The following is a 24,901-nucleotide window of genomic DNA, read 5'->3' on the forward strand; positions in this document are numbered from 1 at the left end:
TATCAGTTACTATGGCGCTGTCCACGATCCTGCAGGGAGGGGGATAAGCTCTTTGACTCACAGAAATCTGCGGCCGGGAAATCTGGATTCTTGTTGTCTGTTGGTCTGAAGCTGTGGTCGCAGTTCTCTGTCCCCAGTGGCTGCAGGGTCCTGGTTTGCATCTGAGACGTGACTGGATGGTGCTGAGGCCAGGATCTCTTTTAAATTTCCTTAGCTCTTTAGAACCCTTAAGAAAGAAGTACCAATAGTCAGGGATGTTAGAATTCTAAAATGGTCAAAGTTTTAATTTTATATTCGCTCCGGTGTCTTCCATTTAGATCAAGTGGCTGAAATTCCTCCATGTATTCACAAACATGTGAGTTAGTGTATCAGAAGGGTTATTTTGTTAAGCAATTGTTATTTCAAGCCACAAAAGTTTAACTCCATAGAGGAATTTGTCTCTCTTCTACAGTTATGTATTTAATTTTATCATATAAATCTTGAGTTATTATGTATGTAAATATTACTGGCTTTACCATGACTTTTAAGTTCCTTGGGTAGTTACATTTACATAATTACTTTATGTTCTCTATAATACAATGCTTGGACATTGTTAGATGTTCAGTACACATTTGTGGGTGGTTGTATATTCTCTATTTCTTTGTTGATTGTGTAAAAAAATGCCCTGGTCCATTGGACTATGTCAACTTCTTAACTCAAGCTTCTAAATGAGTGCATTACACCAATAGCAACCACACTTTTCTGAAAAGATAATAACACTAGTTCCTTTTGGGAAATATATGCCATTCTTCCACAGAATAAAATATTCATTAGTAGAATTTGATTCAAGACATGGCCAATGTGTCCTATTTGAGTGAATTAGACAAATTGAATAAATTTCACTGTGCATGTTACCTGAAATGCAATTTAGAATGTGTATATTTGCACATGGTGTGAAAATATGTAAGGAAGGAAAACCAAAGAATAGAATAAGCTGCTAAATTTAACAGTTAGAAAATAGTGATCTATCAAAATCTGAAAAATAGGTGCATCAGTGGTTTAAACATATCATTAGTAAGCATGCTAATTTTCTCCTGTCCCTTAAAAATACCTATAAGACACAGGACTTGTATTCTAAAGCCTTTACTTGTTGGAAGGAAGAATAAAAACTGAAAACAAAAATGCTGTTCTATGAAATTCTGCAGGAGGAATACTCAATTGTATCAGTATTTAAAAATCTAGGAACTGCATACATAAGATGAAGATCCCAAGAAAGGTCCACTTGTCACTGTCACAGGAGGAGGGAAAGTAATTACATGAAATACTAGGGGCCCAGTGCACAAATGAGTGCACTTTGAAAGGAACTGTGGGCCGCGAGGCTGTGGTGGGCACAGGGGTGGGTCTTGGCCCGTCCTCCATGCCCCGCCTGCCATGGCCTTTGGTCCCCTGTCTGCTGGCAGCCCCGTTCCCGCCGCTGCCACTCCCACGTGCTGACGGCGCTGGCCCCACTAGCACCCGCCAACAGCGCAGAGTGATTGGGGCTGGCGCCGTCAGCAGGTGCGAGCAGTGGCTGCTGCCCCAATCGCCCCTCAGGAGCAGGGGGAGGTGGAGAAGCCCTCAGGGGTGATCAGGGCCAGTGCTGGGTGCCAGTAGTAGGTGCGAGCAGTGGCTCTGGTGCCAGCAGCGGGTGCAAGCAGAGCTGGCACCAGCAGCAGGTGTGAACCCTGGATAGGACCGCAGTGCACGGAAGCAAAGAATTTTCAGTATCCACCAGAAGCTTGCCCCGATGACAGTGACCAACGCCCCACCTTGGTCTGGTGTCCCTACTCTACCATCCCACCGCCACCACCACCCACCATGTTCCGCGTGCACCTCCTGGTGGTCAGCACACGTCATAGTGACCGGTTGTTCGGTTGTTCAGCTGTTTGGTCTATTTGCATATTAGGGTTTTATATATATAGATACCTAGAGCATTTTCTGACAAAGGCTTGCTCTTTCGGGGAAATTTTTTACCAGGGCCCTGTCTCAGTTTGGGGAGGTCATCCCTTTTACTGCAGCCCCCTCTAGCCATCCTACCTCAAGTTAAGGTAGGAAAAAAAGCTATACCACTGGAGAAAAAACTGTGAAGGTACAGCTCATAGAAATAGGCCAATTGAAAAATTGAGATTCAATCTTAAAATTATAGAATATTTTTCCTGTTGCACACCTTACCCTCATATCAACACACAAAAAAGCAAAAAACTGTGGAAAAATGCAGATATATAGCAGGGCTCCATATAACAACAAGGAGTTACAGCTGGAAGAGCTGCAAGGTAGGCTCTCACTGAGCGAGAGTACTGAGAAGAGTCCGTGAAGGAAACCAAACGAGGACACCAGAGGAACTTGAAGCTTCTGATACCTATAGCAAACATTATACACAGCCTACCTCCTGGCCAAATTAACAAATTACACAGTCAATGTCTGTTTATATCTTTTCCTATTGCCTAGTGCTACATGGGTGAACTTTAAACAAAAAATTAGATAGCATGTTTAAATGCAAGAAAAGTCTGAAGACATAAAGCAAGCATCAGAACCAGACTCAGATATTACAGATGTTTGACTTACCAGGTAGGGAATTTATAATGACGAATCAATACGTTAAAGATTCTAATGGAAAAAGTAGGCAATATTCAAGAATACATGAATAATGTAATCAAAGAAAAACTCTAAGAAAGAATCAACAGGAAATGCTAGAAGTAAAAGACACTGAAATAGAAATAAATACTTTTGATAGGCTCATCAATAGAATGGATATAGCTGAGGAAAGAATCGGTGAGATTAAAGATAGATCTATAGGAACTGCCTGAAGTAAAATGCTAAGAAAAAAAAATATTGGATAAAACCCCCAAAATCCAAGAGTTATGGGACAACTTCCAAAACTGTAACATGTGCATAATTGGAATACCAGAAGGAGGAGGAAAAGGAGCAGAAGAAATATTTGAATAATTGCAGAAAATATTAGAAAGTTAATGACAGACACCAAACACAGGCCCAGAAAATTTAGTACCAAGCAAAATAAATGTAAAAATAATCTGGGCACATCATATTCAAACTGAAGAAAACCAGAAACTAAGAAAATCTTGAAAGTACCCAGAGGGGGTGGGGGAAAAAAGAGAGTGGAATAAAATATTTAAATGTTGAAAGAAAAAAAATGCTAACTGATAATTCTATATCCAGTGAAATTATATTTCAGTAGTGAAAGACAGATGCTTTCTCAGACATACAAAAACTAAAGGTATTTATTGCTAGCAGACCTGTCCTGCAAGAAATGATAAAAGACGCTTTTCAAGGAGAAGGAAACAATATAAGTTAACAACTTGAATGTACATAAAGAAAGAAAAAGCATTAAATAAGAAAATGAAGAATGAAATATTTTCCTTATTCATCATTGATCTAAAAGTAACTGAAGTTATAATAATAACAGCGTATACTAGAGGTTTATAGAATGTGGATAAGTGAGATGAATGACAACATTGTCATAAGGGTTACAAGAAAGGATTTGGGAATACTCTGTTATAAGGTACCAGCACTACAAGTGAAGCAGTATAGTGCCATTTAAAGGTGGGTTTAGATCAGTTAAAAATGCATATTGCAAACACTATGACAACCACTAAAAAATTTCCAGAAAAACGTATAATTGATTGTTCAAGGAGAATCCTATAAAATGTCAATTAAAATAAGAATAATTCAGACAGGAAAAATGGGGGGGAAATAAAATAAATGCAACGAGTAGAAAACAATTACAATGTAATAGATGCTAATCTATGTCATAGTCACTTTAAATGTAAACAGCATAAATACACCAACTAAGAGACAAAGATTGTCAAAGAGGATTAAAAAACAACAAAGCTATATTTAAAGAGAACACCCAGTTATGTGTTCTCTTAAAATCACTTTAAAGAACCAGGTAAAAAGAAAAGGAATCATGAAACATAAACCATGCTGTCACTAACCAAAAGGACAGATTCTGGAGCAGCTGTGTTAATTTCAGACAAAACACATTTCAGGACCATGCAAATGATGATGGCTACAAAGGGACAGTACATAATGAGTTGGTAATCAATTATTTAAGAAAATTTAACAATCCTAAACATATGCACTTAACAGAGTGTCAAAACACATGAGGCAAAAGCTGATGGCATTGAAAGGAGGAATAGACAAACCCATTATTATAGTCGGAAACTTCAACACCCCTCTTTCAGTAATTAATAGATCAGGCAGGCAGAAAATCAGTATGTAGGTGCCCTGGAAAACACTATCAATCAACTTGATCTAATTAATATTTATAGAATATACCATTCAACAACAGCAGAATATGCATTCTTCTTCAGCTTACATGGAACATTCAGCAAGATAAATCACATTCTGGGCCATGAACCACACCTTAACAAGTTTTTTAAAAATAATACTTATGCAAAGTGTATTTACAAGCCACAATGGAATTAAACTAGAAATTGATAATAGAAAGTAAGCTGGAAAATCCCCCAGTGTGTGGAAATTAATTTAAAAACACACTTCTAAATAACACATTGGTCAAAGAAGTGTTAAGATAAATTTTGAAATATTTCTAAGTGATAATGAAAATATAATTTATCACAATTTGGGGGATTTAGAAAGGCAGTGCATAGAGGGCAATTTATAAATACATAACTAGAAAGAAGAAATATCTAAAATCTAATGTAAGCTTCCACCTTAGGAAACTAGAGAAGAAGAGCAATTTAAGCCCAATGCAAGCAAAAGAAAAGAAAAAATAGAGAAGAAATCAATGAAATTGAAAAAAAAATTTTTAAAAATTTTGTTCTACAAAAAGATAAATAAAATTGTTATTTAGCCAGACTAATCAAGGGGCAAAAAGAGAAGACACACATTACCAATATCAGAAATGAAAGCTAGAGTATCACTATAGCCTCTATGGGGATTAAAAAGTAAGAAAGGAATACTATGAAACACTACGCCCACAGATTTGATAATTTAGATTAAATGGATCAATTTCTTGAAAGACTTTTAAACTCCCATAACTCACACAAGTAGAAATAGATAATCTGAATAAGTCTATATTAAAATTAAATAAAATTTAAAATTATAATTAAACAATTTTTTTAAAAAAAACAAAGCATCAGGAATACATGGATTCACTGGTGAATTCTAACCAAACAAAAATTGTAAGATAACAAACATTAAAAAGTGGGCAAAATGCCTGAGCAGATATCTCACTGAAGATACTGGTGACAAATAAGCATACGAAAAGTTGCTCAACATATTTGTCATTAAGGAACTGCAAATTAAAGCAATGATGAGAAACACTATGTATCTTTTAGAATGGCTAAAATTAAGACACACACAACTAACTGCGATTGATGACAAGGATGCAGAGCACAGAAACTCTTCATTACTGGTGGTAATGAAAACAGCCACTTTGGAAGTGGCTGCTTTCGGCAATTTCTTGCAAAACTAAACATAGTCTGAGCATACAATCCAGCAATCACACACCTAGAAATTTACTCCACTGATTTAAAAACTGTGTTCACACAAAACCTGCACATGAAAGTGACAGCAGCTTTGTTCATAATTGCCTCAAACTGGAGGCAACCAAGATGTCCTTCAGTAGGTGAAGGACAAACAAACTGTGGTATTCCATGCAATGCAATGTTATTCAGCAATAAAAAGAAATGAGCAATAAAGCCACAAAAAGGCATGCATGAGTTTTAAATGCATCTTGCTAAGTGATACAAGACTCTGAAAGTGTGTATAATGTATGGTTTCGGTTATATACCACTTTGGAAAAGGAAGAATTCTAGCACTGGTAAAAATGTTGGTGGGTGCCAAAGATCAGGGAAACACAGGAGATCACTAAAGTGGTAATCTATGCTCTATGATATATAATTGGGGATACATGACATGCATTTGTCCAAACCCATAGCACTTACATTACACAGAGTAAACCTTAATGTATGCAGAATTTCAAAGACATTATTTAGAAGGTCGGGGGATCCCAGAATGAAATCCGAATGTGACAAAAACAATCTTAACTGTATTACAAATGTATCACCATCACCCAAAATGAGGCCAAAGGTGCCTAAGTACATTTGGAAATATGTGGAAGTCTGTAAGACTAGACACACACACACAAAACTGTACATAGTAGTGTAGTCTTGTTGACAAAGGTGTTTCCCATGAGAATGAAGGTGTTAAAACTGTACCAGGTTAGCAATTCTGATATTGCCACGTTTGTATACTGAAATTAAACAAGTAAATGGATGGTGAAAGCCAGGTTGCTCACTGGAGTGGGAGTTTTCAGATAAGCAAGAAGACAAAGCTAAAGTGAATCATGCAATAATGAATTAAAGTTGAAAACACCAAGAACTTATTGTAGACAAAGATGGTTACATATAGAAATACTTCATAGATATCAGTATATATGCACATTGTATGTACATATATTTCTTTGTCAGCTGAAAAGTTGCAACAACACCCCAGTAGCTGCAAGAACACCTGGTTCCCAGGTCTTGGTTTCTAATACCCTTCTCCAATAAGCGGAGCGAGGGCTCCTTGGCTGATTCTAGAACTAAGGCAGGAAGCATAGAAAATGAGCACGGGACATTTTATAGTACTAGAAAGTAAGTGCTCAAGCACACACACACACACACACACACACACACAATTGTATATCAAAGGGACGTAGGAAATTCAAAGAGTTATTTTATTAACTATAAGAAACCAGTATTTGTGATATCTTATGGCAAGCAAAAGCAATTCACTCTGAAAATTGTTATAATTTATAAAATTAATGCAGAATGAATAATAAGAACTTTATAACCTAAAGTTGATTACACTTTAGTTTATCATACATTATTTAATTAAACTATTAATAAAGTATAAGATATAGCATTACAGCAATTTTTGGGTACATGACTAGACATCTTAGTACAAATTGAAGTTCTGAAAAAAACGCATCAGGAAGAATAACAAGCAATATACCTCTTTAAATTAATTTGAATTATGAAGAAATTCAATTTTAGTTAAAGCTGCAGTTGTTTCTTTCTAGCAGTAGATGTCAGTAGAGTTCTTTTAATAAAAATCAAATGCCTGAGTACCTCCATAGCAACAGCTTCCTGGTCACATTACCTTATATAGGAACATTGCTCTGAGGACTAAAGATTGTACTTTCTGTAAGGACTTTGCAACAAATGGAAACATTTCAATTAAAAATTTTTTAAAAGTACAGATTTCAAATACAGCATTTGCTAGATTATCCAGTGAGGCTTACTTTCTTTCTTTTCCCTGTAGTAATTTTGTTTTAAGGTTTATGCATTTTTTAAAATAAATTATTCTTAGTGTTCTAATAAGGAATCTGAAATATCTGTACTAAACTCAAGCAACAATGATTATAAGTCTGGCTAGACATGTTGTGTTAAAAGTGAATATGGTGAGGTTGAAATGGTAGGATGTTTGTGCATTGACAAGGGAATACTGTGAGTGTAATAAACTCAAAAAGTGAATAAAATTTAGTAACTGATTGAATATAGAGAAAAAGGATTTAAATTACATTACTTCTGTGGCTGTGGTTTTTATATATGAACAACTTGGTGCTTGTTGGATAATTTACAACTGTGAACTATCAAATAAAATTAAAATATATTCAAGTGTTTGATGATTTTACTTAGACTTTTAATTTGTTAAAAATGAATGGATACTTCAACATCTATTTATTGAGTATATAATACATACATTGCATTTATGAATTCAAATAATTCACAATTTGAGGCATATATTTATAAACAGCAATTTTTTAAGATCAAGGAAACAGAAGAAAGCAGTTTATTTTTCTAGGAAGTATGTGGGAAACTTCAGCGAGGAGGTGACATTTGTGGTGAGCCTTGGAAGTGAATAAATTTCTCTCAAGAGAGCAAGTCAAAGAATTCAGGAATTTTATCTACTTCTGTCCATACAGTCAGTCTGGCTCTGCAGATGTTTATTGAAGAGTGCAGGCACTTGTTCGGTGTCTGTTTTGTGTTAAAGCACTGTCAGATGTTAAAACAAATGATCTATTATTATATGCACATTCATAAAGAAACCTACAAATTTAAGTTTAGTCTCGAGATACTGTTATTTGTTTGTTTAGATTGATATTAATTTTATTACACAAAACAAAGTACATAAATAAGCTGTATTTGGCAAAGTTCTTTAGTCAGTGTTTTGTGTGTGTTTGTGTTGTTATGTGTTGTCTTTGATTACATTTTTTTTCCTACGTTTTCTATTTTTCATTATTCCTATTCTATTTGTCAAGTAGCTGGAAGGAAGCTTGGACTTAGATTTTTTTAGATAGATTATTTTAAAAGGTTCTTTCTCCCTCTTCTCTCCCTCTCTCTCTCTTTCCCTCTCCCTCTCTCTCCCTCTCTCCTTCCTTTCTTTTCTTCATCCCCTCGTCCCTCCCTCCCTCATGTAGAGCTTCTAAAGAGAAAACCACTCAAACTTCTCATTTTTTAATTAGTGTAACAAGACAAGTACTCAAAAAGCATTATTATATGTCACAGGTTACTTTTTTCCTGCAAATGGACAGTGGCAAATTTTATTTGCTTTTAATTGAAGGCACGCTAAGTAAGACTTTTAAATCAGGGGTCAGGTAAGCTGTAGTTCTCTGTGTTATGTTTAAAAGTTAACCTGTCTCAGTCAACTAGAAGGAATTTTTTCCTTTCAATTGAAATTTCTTGCTATGGCTGATTTTATGTAATTTTAAGTCTTATATTTTGTGTGTGTGTGTGTTTAAATTTTTAAACGTTTTAAAATGTACTGCTCATAGGTACTTGAAAGCAGATTATAAGTTTGATAAGTAATACTAGCATACTACGTTTTTCACATTCCTGTATGTATTAGACTTAAGTCAATGAAGTTTCTTAAGTGCTAGTTCAGATTTTTTTCTTAGTTAAAATATGTTATAAATTTGTCTTACAAGTTTTGCAATTATCTGTCCCATACCAGTTTTTGATGAAAAGTTAACTGTTTATAAGGAGTCTTAAAATCTGTACATTAGCTGAATTCCTAGAAAGCACACATGACCATTTTAACATATTTTATTTTGAGAGTGGTTTTTTTTATATGAACCTTTACTTGTTTGCATAGGGTAGTAATACATATTTAACTACTTTTCCTTATTTTTTTAAATTAGCCTACTATGTATAGATAAAGCTTTATAGTTAGTGCTCTAGTTAACCTGTATATTGATATTAAAACACTCTTAAACATAGAGCCTTTTAGATCTATATTTCAAATCTTTAAAATCCTCATCCCTGGTTGAGATGAAGAGTTTTGCTAAGAAAGGCTCAGTAATGTGCTGTTTTATATTAACAGGAAACAGAACAGCAGTAGTGGTTTGAATACCCTGCAAACAGGAAGTTTGATACATGCATAGCTCTTAGCTTCTGTGTAAGAACTTGTTGAGCTCCTTCTGGAAGAATTTTCAGCTACTCTAAGTAAAGTGTAAATACACATGAATGGCAGCTTATAGAGAACTCTCCGGTAGCCAGTATTCAGGTACAACTGCTCTTCAGAAATTGGAAGGTTTTGCTAGCCGATTGTTTCACAGACACTCTAAAGGTACTGCACATGATCAGAAAACAGCTCTGGAAAATGACAGCCTTCATTTCTCTGAACATACTGCCTTATGGGACAGATCAAGTAAGTTTTGTTTTTAAATAATACATTATAACTGGAAGCTAAAATGCTAACTGGAGTTTTAGAATCAAACATAAAGAACTGTGTTTTGTTTGTCTTTTTATGATTTGCACAAGGACATTTTGCAAGTTGAAGTTGAAAGAGTTCCACAAAATCTCGATTATAAGTTGAGCTGAACCATGTAGTTCATTATTTTGTTTTATCTACAGCTTTTGAATATCAGTGGGAAACCTCTACAGAATGTTTACATCATTTCTAGTGTCTGTTTCTGGTTGTTTTGCTTTTTTTGGTGGTTGTTGTACTTATATAAAAGTGAAATGTCTAAATTTCAGAAACAATGAATAGTTTATTTTTTAAAATTTCTTGGCTGTATAAGCCTTAAAATTTGAAAGGACACAGAAGATTCTTGAACTTTTAATTAAATTTCTCATTTATTTGCCAACTTTTGTTTTTAAACACGTGTGAAAGTTACTTTAGTTTTGCAAGCAGGATTTCTAATATCAAAGCATAGCATGATTAGTCTATGTGAAATATTTATAACATCTTAAAAAATCAAAAGCATTCATAATTATATTTTATGTTACTTATAATTATGGTTAAAGGGGGGAGTTGTTTATGCATGCATCACATTCTTCCCAGGCATGTTAAAAATGTTTGGATTTATTGCTTGCTTTGCTACAAGAATGATATGTAACCATATTTGGTGACATGAACTTTAAAAGATGTATTTCACATATAAACAATACCGGTACATCCATTCCACATTATACTTTGAATCTTCCCCAAGGTATTTTTGTTACTCTGATTAAAGGAACAGTAGAACTACCCTTATTGCTCTTGCCCTTTTTGGTATGTTTGTTTGATCATCAAACAGCATAGGTTTTGCCTCGTTTTGTTTATATATTCCATAGCAGTTAAGGGGGAGAAAAACTCAGTTTTAACAAAAACAAGAGTGGTTTACAAAATTTACTCCCTGGTTTATACAGTACCTTCATACTTCTATAGAAGCTTATTGAGGTTTTGTGTTTTTTTACTCTGAATTTTTTTTACCTTCAAGGTATTTGAGCAAGTAAAGAATTTGTACAATGTTTTTTACTCTAAAGGTTTTCATTATTTATAATTCTTACTACATAGCAAGTTAATAGATGAGGAATTTCAAATATCTTCAAGTTAATGACTAATGAATATTGAAATAATAGTATATTATTAAAATTTACCATGCAACGAAAGTTTATTACTCATTCTTTGCTCTCTTCTGTTAAATTGCCATCTCTTAAGGCCTTTTGGAAATATTTTTTATGCTTTTCAAAGATCTTTTAATTAAAAGTTCAATGAGGAATGAGTACAATACTGAACTTGTTTTTGTTTCACAAATACCTGTTCCTCAAAATAGTGGGTATTTAATAAATGTATCTTGAATGAGTATCATGGGCTTGTAATGATTAAAGGTTATGTTTGAACTATACTTTCACCATTTTAAAAGCGTATGGGGCCTTCTGAGACACATTTTAAAGGATAAGTTGTGGAAGATAATATCATGAGCCATGATTTCTTTTCTTTGAAAAAACACACTGATAAAATGCTGTTAACTTTTTTTATTGCAATGTCACAAAATAAAATAAATAGGATTATGTACAAGTAAAATTAGGAGAACCTTGTAACCTTCAAATAATAGGCATGATATAAGAAATACTAAAATAGTAACTGAGTGTTCATTAATCAAGTGTTCTTTAACTCTTCTGTCTTTCATATCCCTAAAATATCAAATACACACAATAATTTTATATATATAATACTGAGCATGGTGAGCTTACAGCTCTTGTTTCTTATTATGGAATCTGTTGATATAGAGGAGAAAACACTGATACAACAGAAACAGAGGAATCCTTTCAGTGCAAAATTCCAAGGTTTATTTTTGTGATGAAAGCACAAAACTTTATTCATTTATAGAATAAGTTATAGAAGGAGTTTTGACTATATGAAAATTTTATGCAAACCACATTCTTCAAAGCTACTTAAAGCAGCTTACTTGCACAACTTGTTTGACAAGAAAAAGGAATGTAATATCTTTCGATAATAAATACTTGGAATATGATTGTTCCAAAAGTGCTATTTTAAGAAATCAACTAAGCACAGAAGCTACAAGTAATATTTTTAAAAGTAGGTTCATAAACTATGGAGTAAAGATTAATTACCAATTTAGACATGTTTGAAATATAACGAGTTTTAATCCAACTTTCTTCTTTAGTGACATTAAATATAGGAAAAAATGCAGAATAAAGGCCACATAGTGGTTTCCAGGTGCCTTAAATGTGTTTCATCTTTTACTACTAAATTAAATAACAGGAGTTCCTGTTTGATAACATAAATATTTAACAGCTGATTCCATGCACATATAAGTACATGAAGTTCAAAAGAAAAACATGGAGGAATTCTGCTTTTCATTTTGACTCAAAATGAATAGGAGTATTAACATTCATTGAGTTCTCTTTCTAGCAGATTTATTATAGTTAACTTTTAATAATTCCTTTAAAATGGATTGTAAATGGTGTATTAAGTTATATAGTGATGAATTTGATGAAGTTTTGCACATTTTAAATCTTGGACTTTATACACTTAATGACCGTCTAATTACAACATTTTAAGGACTGAAGCGGTGAATATCATCAAACACATTACCTTGCCTGTGAATTGGCAGCCTGTTTTTCTGGCAGAGACAAGTCCATACTAGTGAATCTTAGATTTAAATACTGTATTGATAGCCATTCTGACAGGTGTGAGATGGCACCTCATTGTCGTTTGATTTGCATCTCTTGGATGATTAGTGACTTTGAGCATGTTATTATATGTCTCTTGGCCTTCTGTATGTCCATTTTCTAAACGTGTCTATTTAGGTCTTTTGCCCACTTTTTGATTGGATTATCTTCCTTTTGTTAAGATGTATGAGTTCCCTATAAATTTTGGAGGTTAAAACCTTATTGGAGATAACATTGGCAAATAGGTTCTCCCATGTGATAGGCTCTCTTGTTGTTTTGTTGATGGTTTCTTTTGCTGTGCAGAAGCTTTTATTTTGATGTAGTCACATTTGTTTATTTTCTCCTTAGTTTCCATTGTCCTAGGAGCCATATCGGTAAAGATATTGCTACGACATATATCTGATATTTTGCTGCCTATGGATTCTTCTAAGATTTTTATGTTTTCCCATCTCACATTTAAGTCCTTTATTCATTTTGAGTTTATTGTTGTGTATGGTGTAAGTTGGTGGTCTAATTTCATTTTTTGCATGTATCTGATCAACATATGATAAGGACTGGTGAAGATGTGAAGAAAAAGGAACCCTCAGGCACTGCTGGTGGGAATGCAGCCTGGTGCACCCACTGTGGAAACAGTATGGAGTTTCCTCAAAAAATTAAAAATGGGACTGCCATTTGATCTAGTAATCCCACTTATAGGAATATATCCCAAGAAATCAGAAACACCAATCAGAAAGGATATATGCACCCCTATGTTCATAGCAGCACAATTCACCATAGCTAAGATTTGGAAACAGCCTAAGTGCCCATCAGCAGATGAGTGGATTAGAAAACAGTGGTACATCTACACAATGGAATACTACGCTGCTGTGAAAAAGAAAGAACTATTACTATTCAAAGCAGCGTGGGTGGACCTGGAGAGCATTATACTAAGCGAAATAAGTCAGTCAGAGAAAGATAAATATCACATGATCTCACTCATTTGTAGAATATAATGAACAACATAAACTGATGAATAAAAATAGATCCAGAGACAGAGAAATATCAAACAGACTGTCAAACCTCAGAGGGGAAGGGGAAGGAGGGGAATAAGAGATCAACCAAAGGACTTGTATGCATGCATATAAGCATAACTAATAAACACAGACAGTAGGGTGGTGACGGCATGCGCTGGAGGGTAGGAGTACCTGGGGAGAGGTCAATGGGGGGAAAAGGAGACATATGTAATACTTTAAACAATAAAGAATTTAAGTTAAATAAATAAATAAGTCTATATATGTAAAAGGCTAAGTGACCGACCGCCCGACTGACCGGTACATATGACATGCACTGGCAATTTAAAAATAAACGTTGAGCTCAGCGGGCATGGCTCAGTGGTTGAGCATTGATCTATGAATCAGGAAGTCATGGTTCAATTCCCAGTTGGGGCACATGCCTGGGTTGTAGGCTCAACCCCCATTGTGAGACATGCAGGAGGCAGCCAATCAATGATTCTTTCTCATCATTGATGTTTCTCTCTCCCTCTCCCTTCCTCTCTGAAACCAATAAAGGTATTGGAAAATAAATAAATAAATAAATAAATAAATAAATAAATAAATAAACAAACAAACAAACAAACGTTGACTCACGCATGTGTGATACATATAAAGTTTTCGCTGTCACCAATCACATGCGTGTGTTTCGATCTATCATTGTTGATCGTGAATTTGGTTGAAACTTGTATTATAGAGAAAGGGCGAATAGCGATATTAAAATATTTCTTCTAATTAATTTCCTCTCACTGTGCACAAATCTGTGCACTGGGCCTCTAGTAAATAAATAAATACTATATTGAACAAATGAACAATTTTATATAGGATTCTTCAGGTAGAATCAGATAGCTAAAATGGTTATAACAGAACACTTTATGTAGTCAGTTTTACCTCTCCAAAGCTCACAATCTTTAAGACAATTCACTTCCATGCTTATTTCTTAGTCCATTGAATCTGTATCATTGTCACTTCTAAGCTAGAAGACCTTCCACGTTACCTTTTTATCTACTTTTTCCACCTGCAACTATTTCATAAGCTTCTGGATATAATAGTCAGTTTTTATTCATTTGGCAAACTCTAATTTTGAGTATTTACTACGTCAGTCTATAAACAAGTCTGGGAAGAAAAAGATCTAGTTTTTACCCTCAAAAACAAGAGTAGGAAAAGGAAACATAAAACAACAATTCAAAGCATAGTGAAATGGTTGCTTAAAAGTGTGTAAGTAGCTTGCTGTGGGCATTTAATGTAAGAAGAAATTAACACTAAAGAGAAGATGGGGCTTTGGAGAATACTGAAGAATGAATAGAATTTTCATTTTACAGAATGAATAAAATTTTCAGACTCAAAGTGGGAAAAGGTTATTTTATTATAAGACAACTAGAGGCCTGATGCACGAAATTCATGCAAGGGCTTTGGCCCCAGCCCCCACCTGCCGCCGCCGCCGCAGCCCATGCCCGCTGCAGCTTTGTTCAGAAGGAAGGACATCCGGAAGGTCGTCGGTCTAATTAGCATATTACACTTTTATTATTATAGACTAGAGGCCCAGTGCACAAATTCGTGCATGGGTGGGGTCCCTCAGGTTGGCCTGTGGAGATTGGGCCCTAGCTCGCGCCCCCAGCCTCGCAGCTCTGCAGCCTCGCCTGGCACCTGCCTTGGCCTGGCACCACCCCCACCTGCTCCACCATCCGCCTGCAGAGAGATGGATCAGGGCCAGGCACCCCCGCCACTGCCGCTGGTTGCCGTCAGCAGGGCAATTGGCAGGGCAATTGGGCCCTCACACCCGCCTTGGCCTGGCGCTGCCCGCTCACCTGCTCCACCATCCCACCACGGTCCCACTCTTGTTGGGGCCCATTGGAGCCGGCAGTACTTCCACTGCTGTCCGCTGCCAGCGCCATGTTCCATGCCACCCCCTGGTGGTCAGTGTATGTCATAGCAAGCAGTCAAACTCCCGGTGGAGGGGACAATTTGCATATTAGGCTTTTATTATATAAGATAATACATAAATATGTGAAATATGAAAATTTAGGATTTACTTAAAGATATAATAAGATACTATCTGGAAAAGTAGGTTGTGGATCTGTGGAACAGCCTTGACCAAGCTTCAGAAGATTTTGTTACCTAATTCCCCCCAGGTAATGGATGCCTAGCAACCTTACATTTACATAATTAAATTGTTCACTGAAGTTATTCTTCCCACAGCAAAGATCTGCTTCAAGCCAACTGCTCCACTTACGTAGAGAAGCACTTGACAACTTTTTTAAAATCAAAGTATAATTTACATACCATAAAACTCACTCATTATGAGTACAATTACTGATAAATTTAACAATAAATTGATAGAGTTGTGCAGTCACCATAATTCAGTTTTGGAACATTTTCATCACCCCTAAATTTATTTTGTACTCTTTTGCAATCAATTCCCACTTTCACTTCAGTCTCAGACAAACTCTGATCTGTTTTCTGTTCCTGCATATTTCCTTTTCTGGATACTTTGTATAAATGGAATTATGCAGTATATAATCTATTGTTCCTGGCTCCTTTTTCTTAGAATTGCCTGTTATAGAATTGCCTTTTGAGATTCACCCATGTTATAGTTGGTTCCTTTTTATTGCTGAATTGTACTATGTTGTTTGGATATAACATATTCTGTTTGTCAACTTAGCAATTGATGAACATTAGGATTGTTTCTAGTTTGGGATTATTTGCATAATGTTGCTATAAATATTTGTATACAAGTCTGGATGGACATGTGCTTTCCTTACTCTTCAGTAGTTACCTATAATAATAAAAGCGTAATATGCTAATTAGACTGGACAGCCAAATGACCTTCCGGATGTCATTCCATACGAAGCCTCTGTGGCAGGGGCTGAGGCGAGGCTATTAGGGGCGATCAGGCAGGCAGGCGATCAGTTAGGGATGATCAGGCAGGCAGGCGAGCAGTTAGGGATGATCAGGCAGGCAGGCAGAGTGGTTAGGGGTGATCAGGCAGGCATGTGAGTGGTTAGGGGTGATGAGGCAGGCATAGTGGTTAGGGGCGATCAGGCAGGCAGGCAGGTGAGCAGTTAGGAGCCAGCGGTCCTGGATTGTGAGAGGGATGTCCAACTGCCAACTTAGGCCCAATCCCACAGCGGGATCGGGCCTAACCTGGCAGTTGGACATCCCCCAAGGGGTCCCGGATTACGAGAGGGTGCAGGCCGGGCTGAGGGACATACCCCCAGCCCTGTGTACAAATTTCATGCAGCGGTCCTCTAGGAGTAAAATTGCTGGGTCATATGGTAAATTATGTTTATCTTCTTAACTTTCAGTTTGTTTTTTTTTCCCTAAGTGGATTTACCATTTTACATTCCTGTTGCTAAGGTTACAGTTTCTTCACATCCTTGTTACCATCAGTATTTTTTATTATAGCTATTCAGGTGTGTGTATAGCTATTCTCATATTTCATTGTGGTTTTCATTTTGTATTTCGTAATGATTGATGATGAGCATATTTTTCATGTTCTTATAAGCCATTCCTGTATTTACTTTGGACAAATGTATTTTCAAATATTTTGCCCACTTTCAGAATTGAGGGATTTTTTTTGTCTTATTATCAAGTCTTAAAAGTTCTTTATATATTCCGAACACAAATTATCTGCCAAATACATAATTTGTAAATATTTTTTACACTCTGTGACTTGTCTCATTTTCTTAAATGATGTCCTTGAAGAGCAAAAGATTGTAATTTTAATGTAGTCCAACTGATATTTCTCTTTTCTTTATGGATTGCACCTTTGGTGCTAAGTCTTAATAAATCTTTGTTTAAACCAAGGTAATAAAGATTTTTATTCTACAATTTCATCTAGAAATCCTTTATTTCAATTAAATTTTGTGTATATAATGTGAGGTATGGAGTGAAGATCTTTTTCCTCTCTTATGGATAGCTGATTTTTATTGCACCGTTTGTTGAAAAGACTTTCCTTTTTCTATTGAATTGTCTTGGCACCTTTTTCAAAAATCAATTGACCATAAATGTAAGAGTTCACTGCTGAATTCTAAGTTTTATCCCAGTGATCTATATATGTCTATCTTTATGCCAGTAATGCACTGTCTTGATTCCTGTAACTTTAAAATAACTTTTAAAATCAATTATTGTAGTCCTCCAACTTTGTTCTTTCACAAAGTTGTTTTGGCTATACTAGCCCTTTTCATTTCCATATAAATTTTAGCCTCAACTTGTCAGTTTCCGAAGGAAAGCTTACTAGGATTTTAATAGAGATTACATTGAAACTAGATAATATGTGGAGAATTGCCATATTAACTATTTCATAAACATGAAATGCCTCTCTATTTATTTGAATGTTCTTTAATTTCTATTTCATGTTTTCTGTTTTTAGGGAACAAGTCTTGTTAAGTTGATTCTTAAGCATTATTTAAAATTTCTGTTAATACTATTGTGAATGAACTTGTTTCTTAATTTCATTTTTGGATTGTTTGTTCCTAATATATTAAGATGTTATTTATTTTTGTATATTGATCTTATATCCTATGATACTGATAAAGTTATTTATTAGCTCTAATAGTTTTTTTGTACATTCCATAGAATTTTCCACATATAGACTTGTCTTGTCCACAAATACAGTTTTATTTCTTTTTCATCAATCTGTGCCTTTAATATCTTTTTTTTAATATAACCTCATAGCACTGGCTGGGACCTGTAGTACAAAGGTGCTTAGAAGTGGTGAGTGCACATATCCTGCCTTATTCCCAGTCTTTGGGGAAAAGATCCTGTCTTTTACCATTATACAGGGGTGGGCAAAAGTAGGTTTACGGCTAAGTATGCAAAATACAGATTTTTTTCTTTTATTATTATTTATTAATTATTGTATTATTTTGTATTACAATCGTAGACCTACTTTTGCCTACCCATGAATATGATGTCAGCTATTCACCCTTTGGTTCCCCCACCACACACACACAAACACACACACACACACACACACACACACACACACACACACTCACATGGCCTTTATCTACTGAGGAAGTTCCTTCTAGTCCTAGTTTGTTAAGAGATTTTATCACAGGTAGTGGATTTTTGCATGCTTCTTCTACATATATTGAGATGATTATGTTGGTTTGTTTTTTATTCCATAATATGGTATATTTCATTAATTGATTTTCACTGTTGAACCAAGCTTGCCTTCCTGAGATAAATCCTACATGGTCATGGTTTGTTAACCTATTTATATACTGCTGTATTGTTTGGTAATATTTTAATACAAATTTTTGCATTGTGATGTATTGGTCTGTAATTTTCTTATTTATTTTTTAATTAAATTTACTGGGGTAACACTGATTAATAAAATTATGTAGGTTTTAAGTGTACAATTGTGTAATGCATCATCTGTATGTTGCATTAAGTCTTTACCTCCCAAAATCAATCTCTTTCTGCCACTATATATTTGACCCTTTACCCTTTGCTACCTTTCCCTCATCCCCTTTTCTCTCTGGTAACCATCATACTGTTGTCTTGTGTCTATGAGTTTTTTGTTGGCCTTGTTTGTTCATTTGTTGCTTTCACTTTTATATTTCACACTTGAGGCCCGGTACACAAAATTCATGCACTAGCGCGGGAGGGGGCGTCCCTCAGCCTGGCCTTCACCCTCTCCAATCTGGGACCGCTGGCTCCTAACCACTCACCTGCCTGCCTGCCTTATCACCCCCAACCGCCTCTGCCTGCTGGCCTGATCGCCCCTAACTGCTCCCCTGCTGGCCTGATTGCCCCTAACCGAAAGAGAAAAGGAAAGTGGGGAGAGAGACAGACATCGATTGGTTGCTGGTGCCCTGATCAGGGGTTGAACTTGCAACCCAGTTATATGCCCTGACCTGGAATCAAACCTGTGACCTTTGGTGCATGGGATGATGCTCCAACCAACTGAGCCACACCGGCCAGGGCTGTAATTTTCTTTTGATCTTGTCTAATTTTGGTATCAGGCCTCCTAGAATTAAGTTAGGAAGTATTACATCCTTCTCTGTATTCTGAAGGTGTTTTTGTAGGATTGGCATTTTATCTCTGAATGCTTTATAGATTTCCCCAAGAAAGCCATGTGGACCTAAGCTTTGTGGGGGAAAAATGAATTACTAATTCCTATTTTTAGTTTTTATAGGTCTTTACAGATTTTTTTTTCTTGAGTTTGTTTGGTAATTTGTATCCCTGTATGAATTTCTCCATTTTATCTAAGTTTTCTTATCTAATTGGCCTGTTGTCTTTTCATTTCTAAATTTGGTAATTAGTATTTCTCTGTTTTGTCTTATGTTGTTGAGCAGAATTCAATAGAACAGGAAAACATATGATCAGAGAACATATTTTGAGTGACAAAAATGCCATCATTTTTGTTTTAATATTTTGGGGACTCTTTTGTTCAGTGCATTTCTAATTACTAAAGCTCCCAGATGTATTGGCCCTTTTGTCGTTATGAAATATCCTTTTTTGTCTCTAGTAATATTTCTTGTCTTAAAGTCAACTCTGTCTCATACTGATATAGGTGCTCTAGGTGTATTATGGTTACTGTTTGCATGTTATATTCTTTTCTCTCCTTTTAGTTGAAACTTATTTATATTTTTTAATCATAAGTGTGGCTCTTGTAGACAGTATTTAGTTGGACCTTACTTTTTTTATCCAGTTTGATAATTCCTAGCTGTTGATCTACTAGTATATTTACTCCACTCACATTTTATACAATTATTGAAATGGTTGGATTTACATCTTCCATTGTGCTGTTTGTTTTCTCTATATCCTATAGATTTTTTTGTTATTGTTACTCCTCTCTTTTATGTTAAATATTTATAGGGTTTCATTTTAATTCCTCTTTGATTTTTTTAACTAAATAACTAAAAGATATATTTAAGTCTTTATTTAAGATATATTTTTAAAAATATTTATGTTGAAAGTATTACCTATGTCCCCCTCCATCCCCCATTGGCCCCTTCTAGCCCCAGGCCTTCTCCACCCTATTGTCTATGTCCATGGGTTATGCAGACATGTATACAAGTTCTTTGGTTGATCTCTTCCCACCCACCCATCCATCTTCCAAAATGTATTTTTAATAGTGATTTAGTTGTTCTTATATGCATTTTATATTGTCACAATCTACTTTAGGATAGTACTGACTTAATTCTAGTGAAATATAGCTGCTTTGATCCAACATAGCTCAATTTCTTCTACAGTTTTGTGTTATTATTTTCACATATATATTTTTTATAAACCCAACAATGCACTGTTATAATTATTGTCTTAAAATGTTTAGTCCTTTAAAGAAATTAAGAGAAGAAAACATAAAAAATATGTATTTACATAATCTTTTTTTTATATATTTACTGTTCTTGTTCTCTTCATTTTTTCCTGTCTACTTGAGTACTGGCTAGTGTCTTGTCAATTTCTTTTAGCCTGAAGGACTCCCTTCAGTATTTCTGCTTGCAACAGAAATCGTTGGGTTGTTTATCTTGGAATTTTATATTTTTCCTTAGATTTTGGAGGCTAGTGTTCCCAGATGGAGAATTGTAAACTAGTTTGTTTCTGTTTTCTTTTAGCACTTTGAATATATCATTCCATTGCTTTCTGGTCTCTTTTATTTCTGTTAAAGTCATAATTAATTGTATTGCTTTTTCCCTGTTCTTGATTACTCATTTTTCTCTTCTTTCAATTATTTGAAGATGATGTGTGCAGAAATGGAACTCTTTCTGTTTATCCTACTTGGTGTTACTTAAACTTCTTGTAGGTTAATATTTTCCATCAAACTCGGGCATGTTCAGCCATTATTTCTATAAATATGTTTTCTTTCACCTTTGTCTCTATCCTCTCCTTCTATGATTCCCATTACATATTTGTTGGTAACCTGAAGCTCTGTTCATTTTTCTTTTGTCATTTGTTCTCTGTATTCTTCAGACTGGATGGTTTCTATTGATGTATCTTCAAGTTCACTGATTCAGTCTTTTGCCCTTCTCAAATCTGCTGTTGGGCCTGTGTAGTAAGTTTTAAAATTTGGTTATTGTATTTTCCAAGTCTATAATTTTTATCCTAAATAATTTTTCTTTCTATATTAAATATTTATTTGTTGTATCATTGACATCATGTTTTCCTTTAATTCTTTAAACACAATTTTCTTTTATTCTTTTGACACATTTAAATAGTTGTCTTGAAGTATTTTGCTGGTTAAATCCTGTATGTGAGCCCATTCAGAGACATTTTCTATTGACTGTGTTTTTTTCCTCATTAGGGATTATATAATGTTTGTGTCAAAATATGGACTTTAAAAAATAATATTTTTGTAGTAGCTCTGGATTCTGATTATGTTTTTCTTCCCTGAAGGGTGTTTTTATTTATGTTTTATTTTATTTTAGTCTATGGACTGTATCTCCCCTGGTGTCTGCCTGCTGATTTCTCTGCTAGGGTTTACCCTGTGACTGCATAGCTTTGTTGTTAGTTGGTGATTGATCAAACGTTGTACTCACACACTTTGAGCCAGTCTGTGCTGATGGAGTGGTCTGTGAGTGGGGGAACACATTCGGGGTTCAGGACATGTTAAAGTCTGTACCAGTTTTAACTTTCTGCTGGGCCTAGGTGGGTCTCCCCAATGGGATAGCTTCCTAGTCAGTCAGGTATATGCGGAGAGTCTCTCTAGGCCCACTCTGCCTCTCTAATTTCCATTTTCCTTTAAATTTCCTGCTAGACCACTGCTTACCCCTACCAAGGCCACACTTCAGATTACCGAAGCTGGACACTTCTCTGTTCTTTTCCTATAATTTGCTTTTTTTTTTTTTTTTTAGTAACATCACTTGTTTGGGGGTTTTGGCCTCCCCTTCAAATCAAAGCAGCCCTATCTGGTGGCAAAGCTGCTAGTGGTCATGGCCACCCCCACCCTGATAGAAAGAGCTAGTATACTGACCGAGCTGGGGGGGAACAGGAGCAGCACCAACAAGACCACCCGAGAGTCCCACTGTTCTTAGCAGAGTTCAGCAGTTTTTCATGAATAGATGCTTCTCAGTTTGCTGTGATTGCTGAATTTTCAGAGCCACCAAGTTGTTTTTGACAATTTTGTCCAGTTTCATAGTTGCTTCTTGGGGATAAGATTAGCTGAGTTACTTATTCCCCCATCACTGGAACTCCTGTCTCACCTGGCAACTTTTACAATGGCAGGTTCAGCCCCAGCTGGTTTGGCTCAGTGGATAGAGCATCGGCCTGGGGACTAGGGGGACCCGGGTTCGATTCCAGTCGAAGCACGTGCCTGGGTTGTGGGCTCGATCCCCAGTGTGGGGCGTGCAGGAGGCAGCCGATCAATGATTCTCTCTCATCATTGATGTTTCTATCTCTCTCTCCCTCTCCCTTCCTCTCTGAAATCAATAAAAAAAATATATATTTTTTTTAAATGGCAGGTTCACTTGCTGAAGTTCCACTTATGGCACGATTCTGTGCATCATTTGTGCCATGTTGGTACAAACTTTAGGTCTCTGGGAGTCAGAAAAGCCTGTTCACCATTCTGTCCAGTCTGCCCACCTTGCTATACAATCTGTCATCTTCATCCTGTTTGATGTAAGGAATTGTAACTTCAGCAGTGATTGCCAGTAACTTTAGTGTGCATCCCCCTTTTGAAAAGCACCTAAGTGGCATCTGATACTGTAATGTTGAATTTAATAGAAGTTTATTAAACAAGTTATTTTATGATCTCCTTTACAGATAAAGATATATAAATAATTATATTTTGTCTTATCCATAATGCAGAATGTTTAAATGGTTAACATTTGTGGTGCAGTAGAGCTCTATGGCTCATGAAAAATGAAAGCTATCAGCGATTTGGGCAATGAGATTCATCGCCAATAGTTACTAGCAATAGCACACAGCATTTTAATATCAGTGAGGTCTGCAGCCAGCAGTAAGAGCTGGTGTAATTGAAAGACGTTTAGGTGCAATCATTCCGCTGTTTGTTCCTTGCCAGGTTCAACATGGGATTGTGTGAGTATTTGAAGAAAACAGCAATTTTTTTATATCTTTGAAACATGTAAGAAGGGTAAATACGTGCTTAAATTTAAGAGACGTGGTAATACGAAAATCATATGGCTCTAAAATAAAACAGTATTGTATTTGTCTCGGTTGATTAAAGCGTTAGAAAAGCTACTCCTTGGTTACATGTGAACCGATAATTCTGGTCTAATGTTGCCGTGGTAACAACTCATGCTGATATAATTGAGAACATCTTATACATCCTGGTTCGAATATTTTCTCCCTGCCATTTTGAGTTGTTCTAGTGGTATATGAAAGAGGCTAGGATAACTAGCTGGAAAGAAATTAAATCCAGTTAGATGCATCGTTGGCATTAATTTGATGTTTGCTAGTGATAGCTATCTCGTGCTGTGCGGTTATGCTTTGCTTCCAGTGCTTTTCTTTCTAAAACAATAGACAGCTCTTTTCATTTTCTGTGTGCTGCATGTTCCAGTGTGTGTGTTTACACCATCGGCTTCCACCTCTAGAGATTAGCATAGCTCCCTTTGCTGCTGGATTGTTGTTTTGAGCAATATGTTTTGGAAAGGTTGGTTTTCATCATGAGTGGTAAGTATGCTCTCTGAGACTCTGCAGCTTTGTATTTTTAAAAAATATTTAATTACAAGAGGAAACATGTATTTTAAAGGAGCAGTTGTAAAGCCGGAGCTACAATGAATTACAATTTCTGTGATGCTTTTACATTTAGGCATTATACTTAATTTGCTTTAAAAATCCATTAAGAACTGTAAAAATTAATACTGTTAATAGTCAATGTACCTAATCAGTTCCTAGATTTCTTTAGGTTTGATTTGTTATATTTATTAGGTACTGTTGCTATTAATTATGTTATAAATTAGTGAGTGAAAACATAAGAGGAATGTTTTTGTATCTGATCCTGAAGATAAACTTTCTTTTTATTAGCTATGTCATTCTAATATTTTTGTTAGCTCCTTTTTAATTATATAAAAAAATACTAATCTTGAATAAAATGTTGCTAACATTTTATTGACTTATTGGTTGCTTTTGTGTATAGTTCATGGAGAAATAGAGATTTAGTGAAAACAAGTATGTACATTTTGGTTTTGGAAGCTTTGTTAAAATTTTTCAGAAATAATGTTTTGGGAAAAATAATTTGTTAGAATAAGTACTCTTGTGATAATTGGTTTCATTTTGTTTTTATAATATGACATGTTTTCAAATGTTCCAAAAAAATGGTTTTTGAGAAAATATACTATAGTATATACTACAGTTTATCATAGGGTGAACGCCATTCACTTTAAGCCAAACCTGCAGCTAAAAATAGATATCCTGTTGTTAGTGTGAGAAATATTTGCTTAGAGCATAATTCATTAGTATCTTTTGTACTTACTAAAAAAAAAGAGGATATTTATAAGTTAATCTTTGAATCCTATT

At 35.3% G+C, this 24,901-nt stretch overlaps 1 protein-coding gene across 11 annotated transcripts in view; it reads left to right on the forward strand.

Moving 5' to 3' along the window:
* The window catches only part of PRKACB (protein kinase cAMP-activated catalytic subunit beta), a 125,493-nt gene that overhangs the window by 46,801 nt on the left and 53,791 nt on the right, over nucleotides 1–24,901 (forward strand). For 2 of the 11 annotated variants that reach the window (XM_080656903.1, XM_080656907.1), the window contains exon 1: nucleotides 23,229–23,461. The exons of 2 other annotated variants lie outside the window; for them this stretch is intronic. In XM_080656903.1, coding sequence (XP_080513029.1) covers nucleotides 23,452–23,461 — 10 coding nt within the window. In that variant the 5' untranslated portion in view covers nucleotides 23,229–23,451. Of the gene's footprint in view, nucleotides 1–9,366; nucleotides 9,694–23,228; nucleotides 23,462–23,688; nucleotides 24,056–24,901 lie in introns of those variants that run through there. 7 more of the 11 variants (XM_080656899.1, XM_080656900.1, XM_080656904.1 and 4 more) reach the window with 7 other exon arrangements.

Source organism: Plecotus auritus (genome assembly GCF_963455305.1).
Source record: "Plecotus auritus genome assembly, chromosome: 2".
Lineage (NCBI taxonomy): Eukaryota > Metazoa > Chordata > Mammalia > Chiroptera > Vespertilionidae > Plecotus > Plecotus auritus.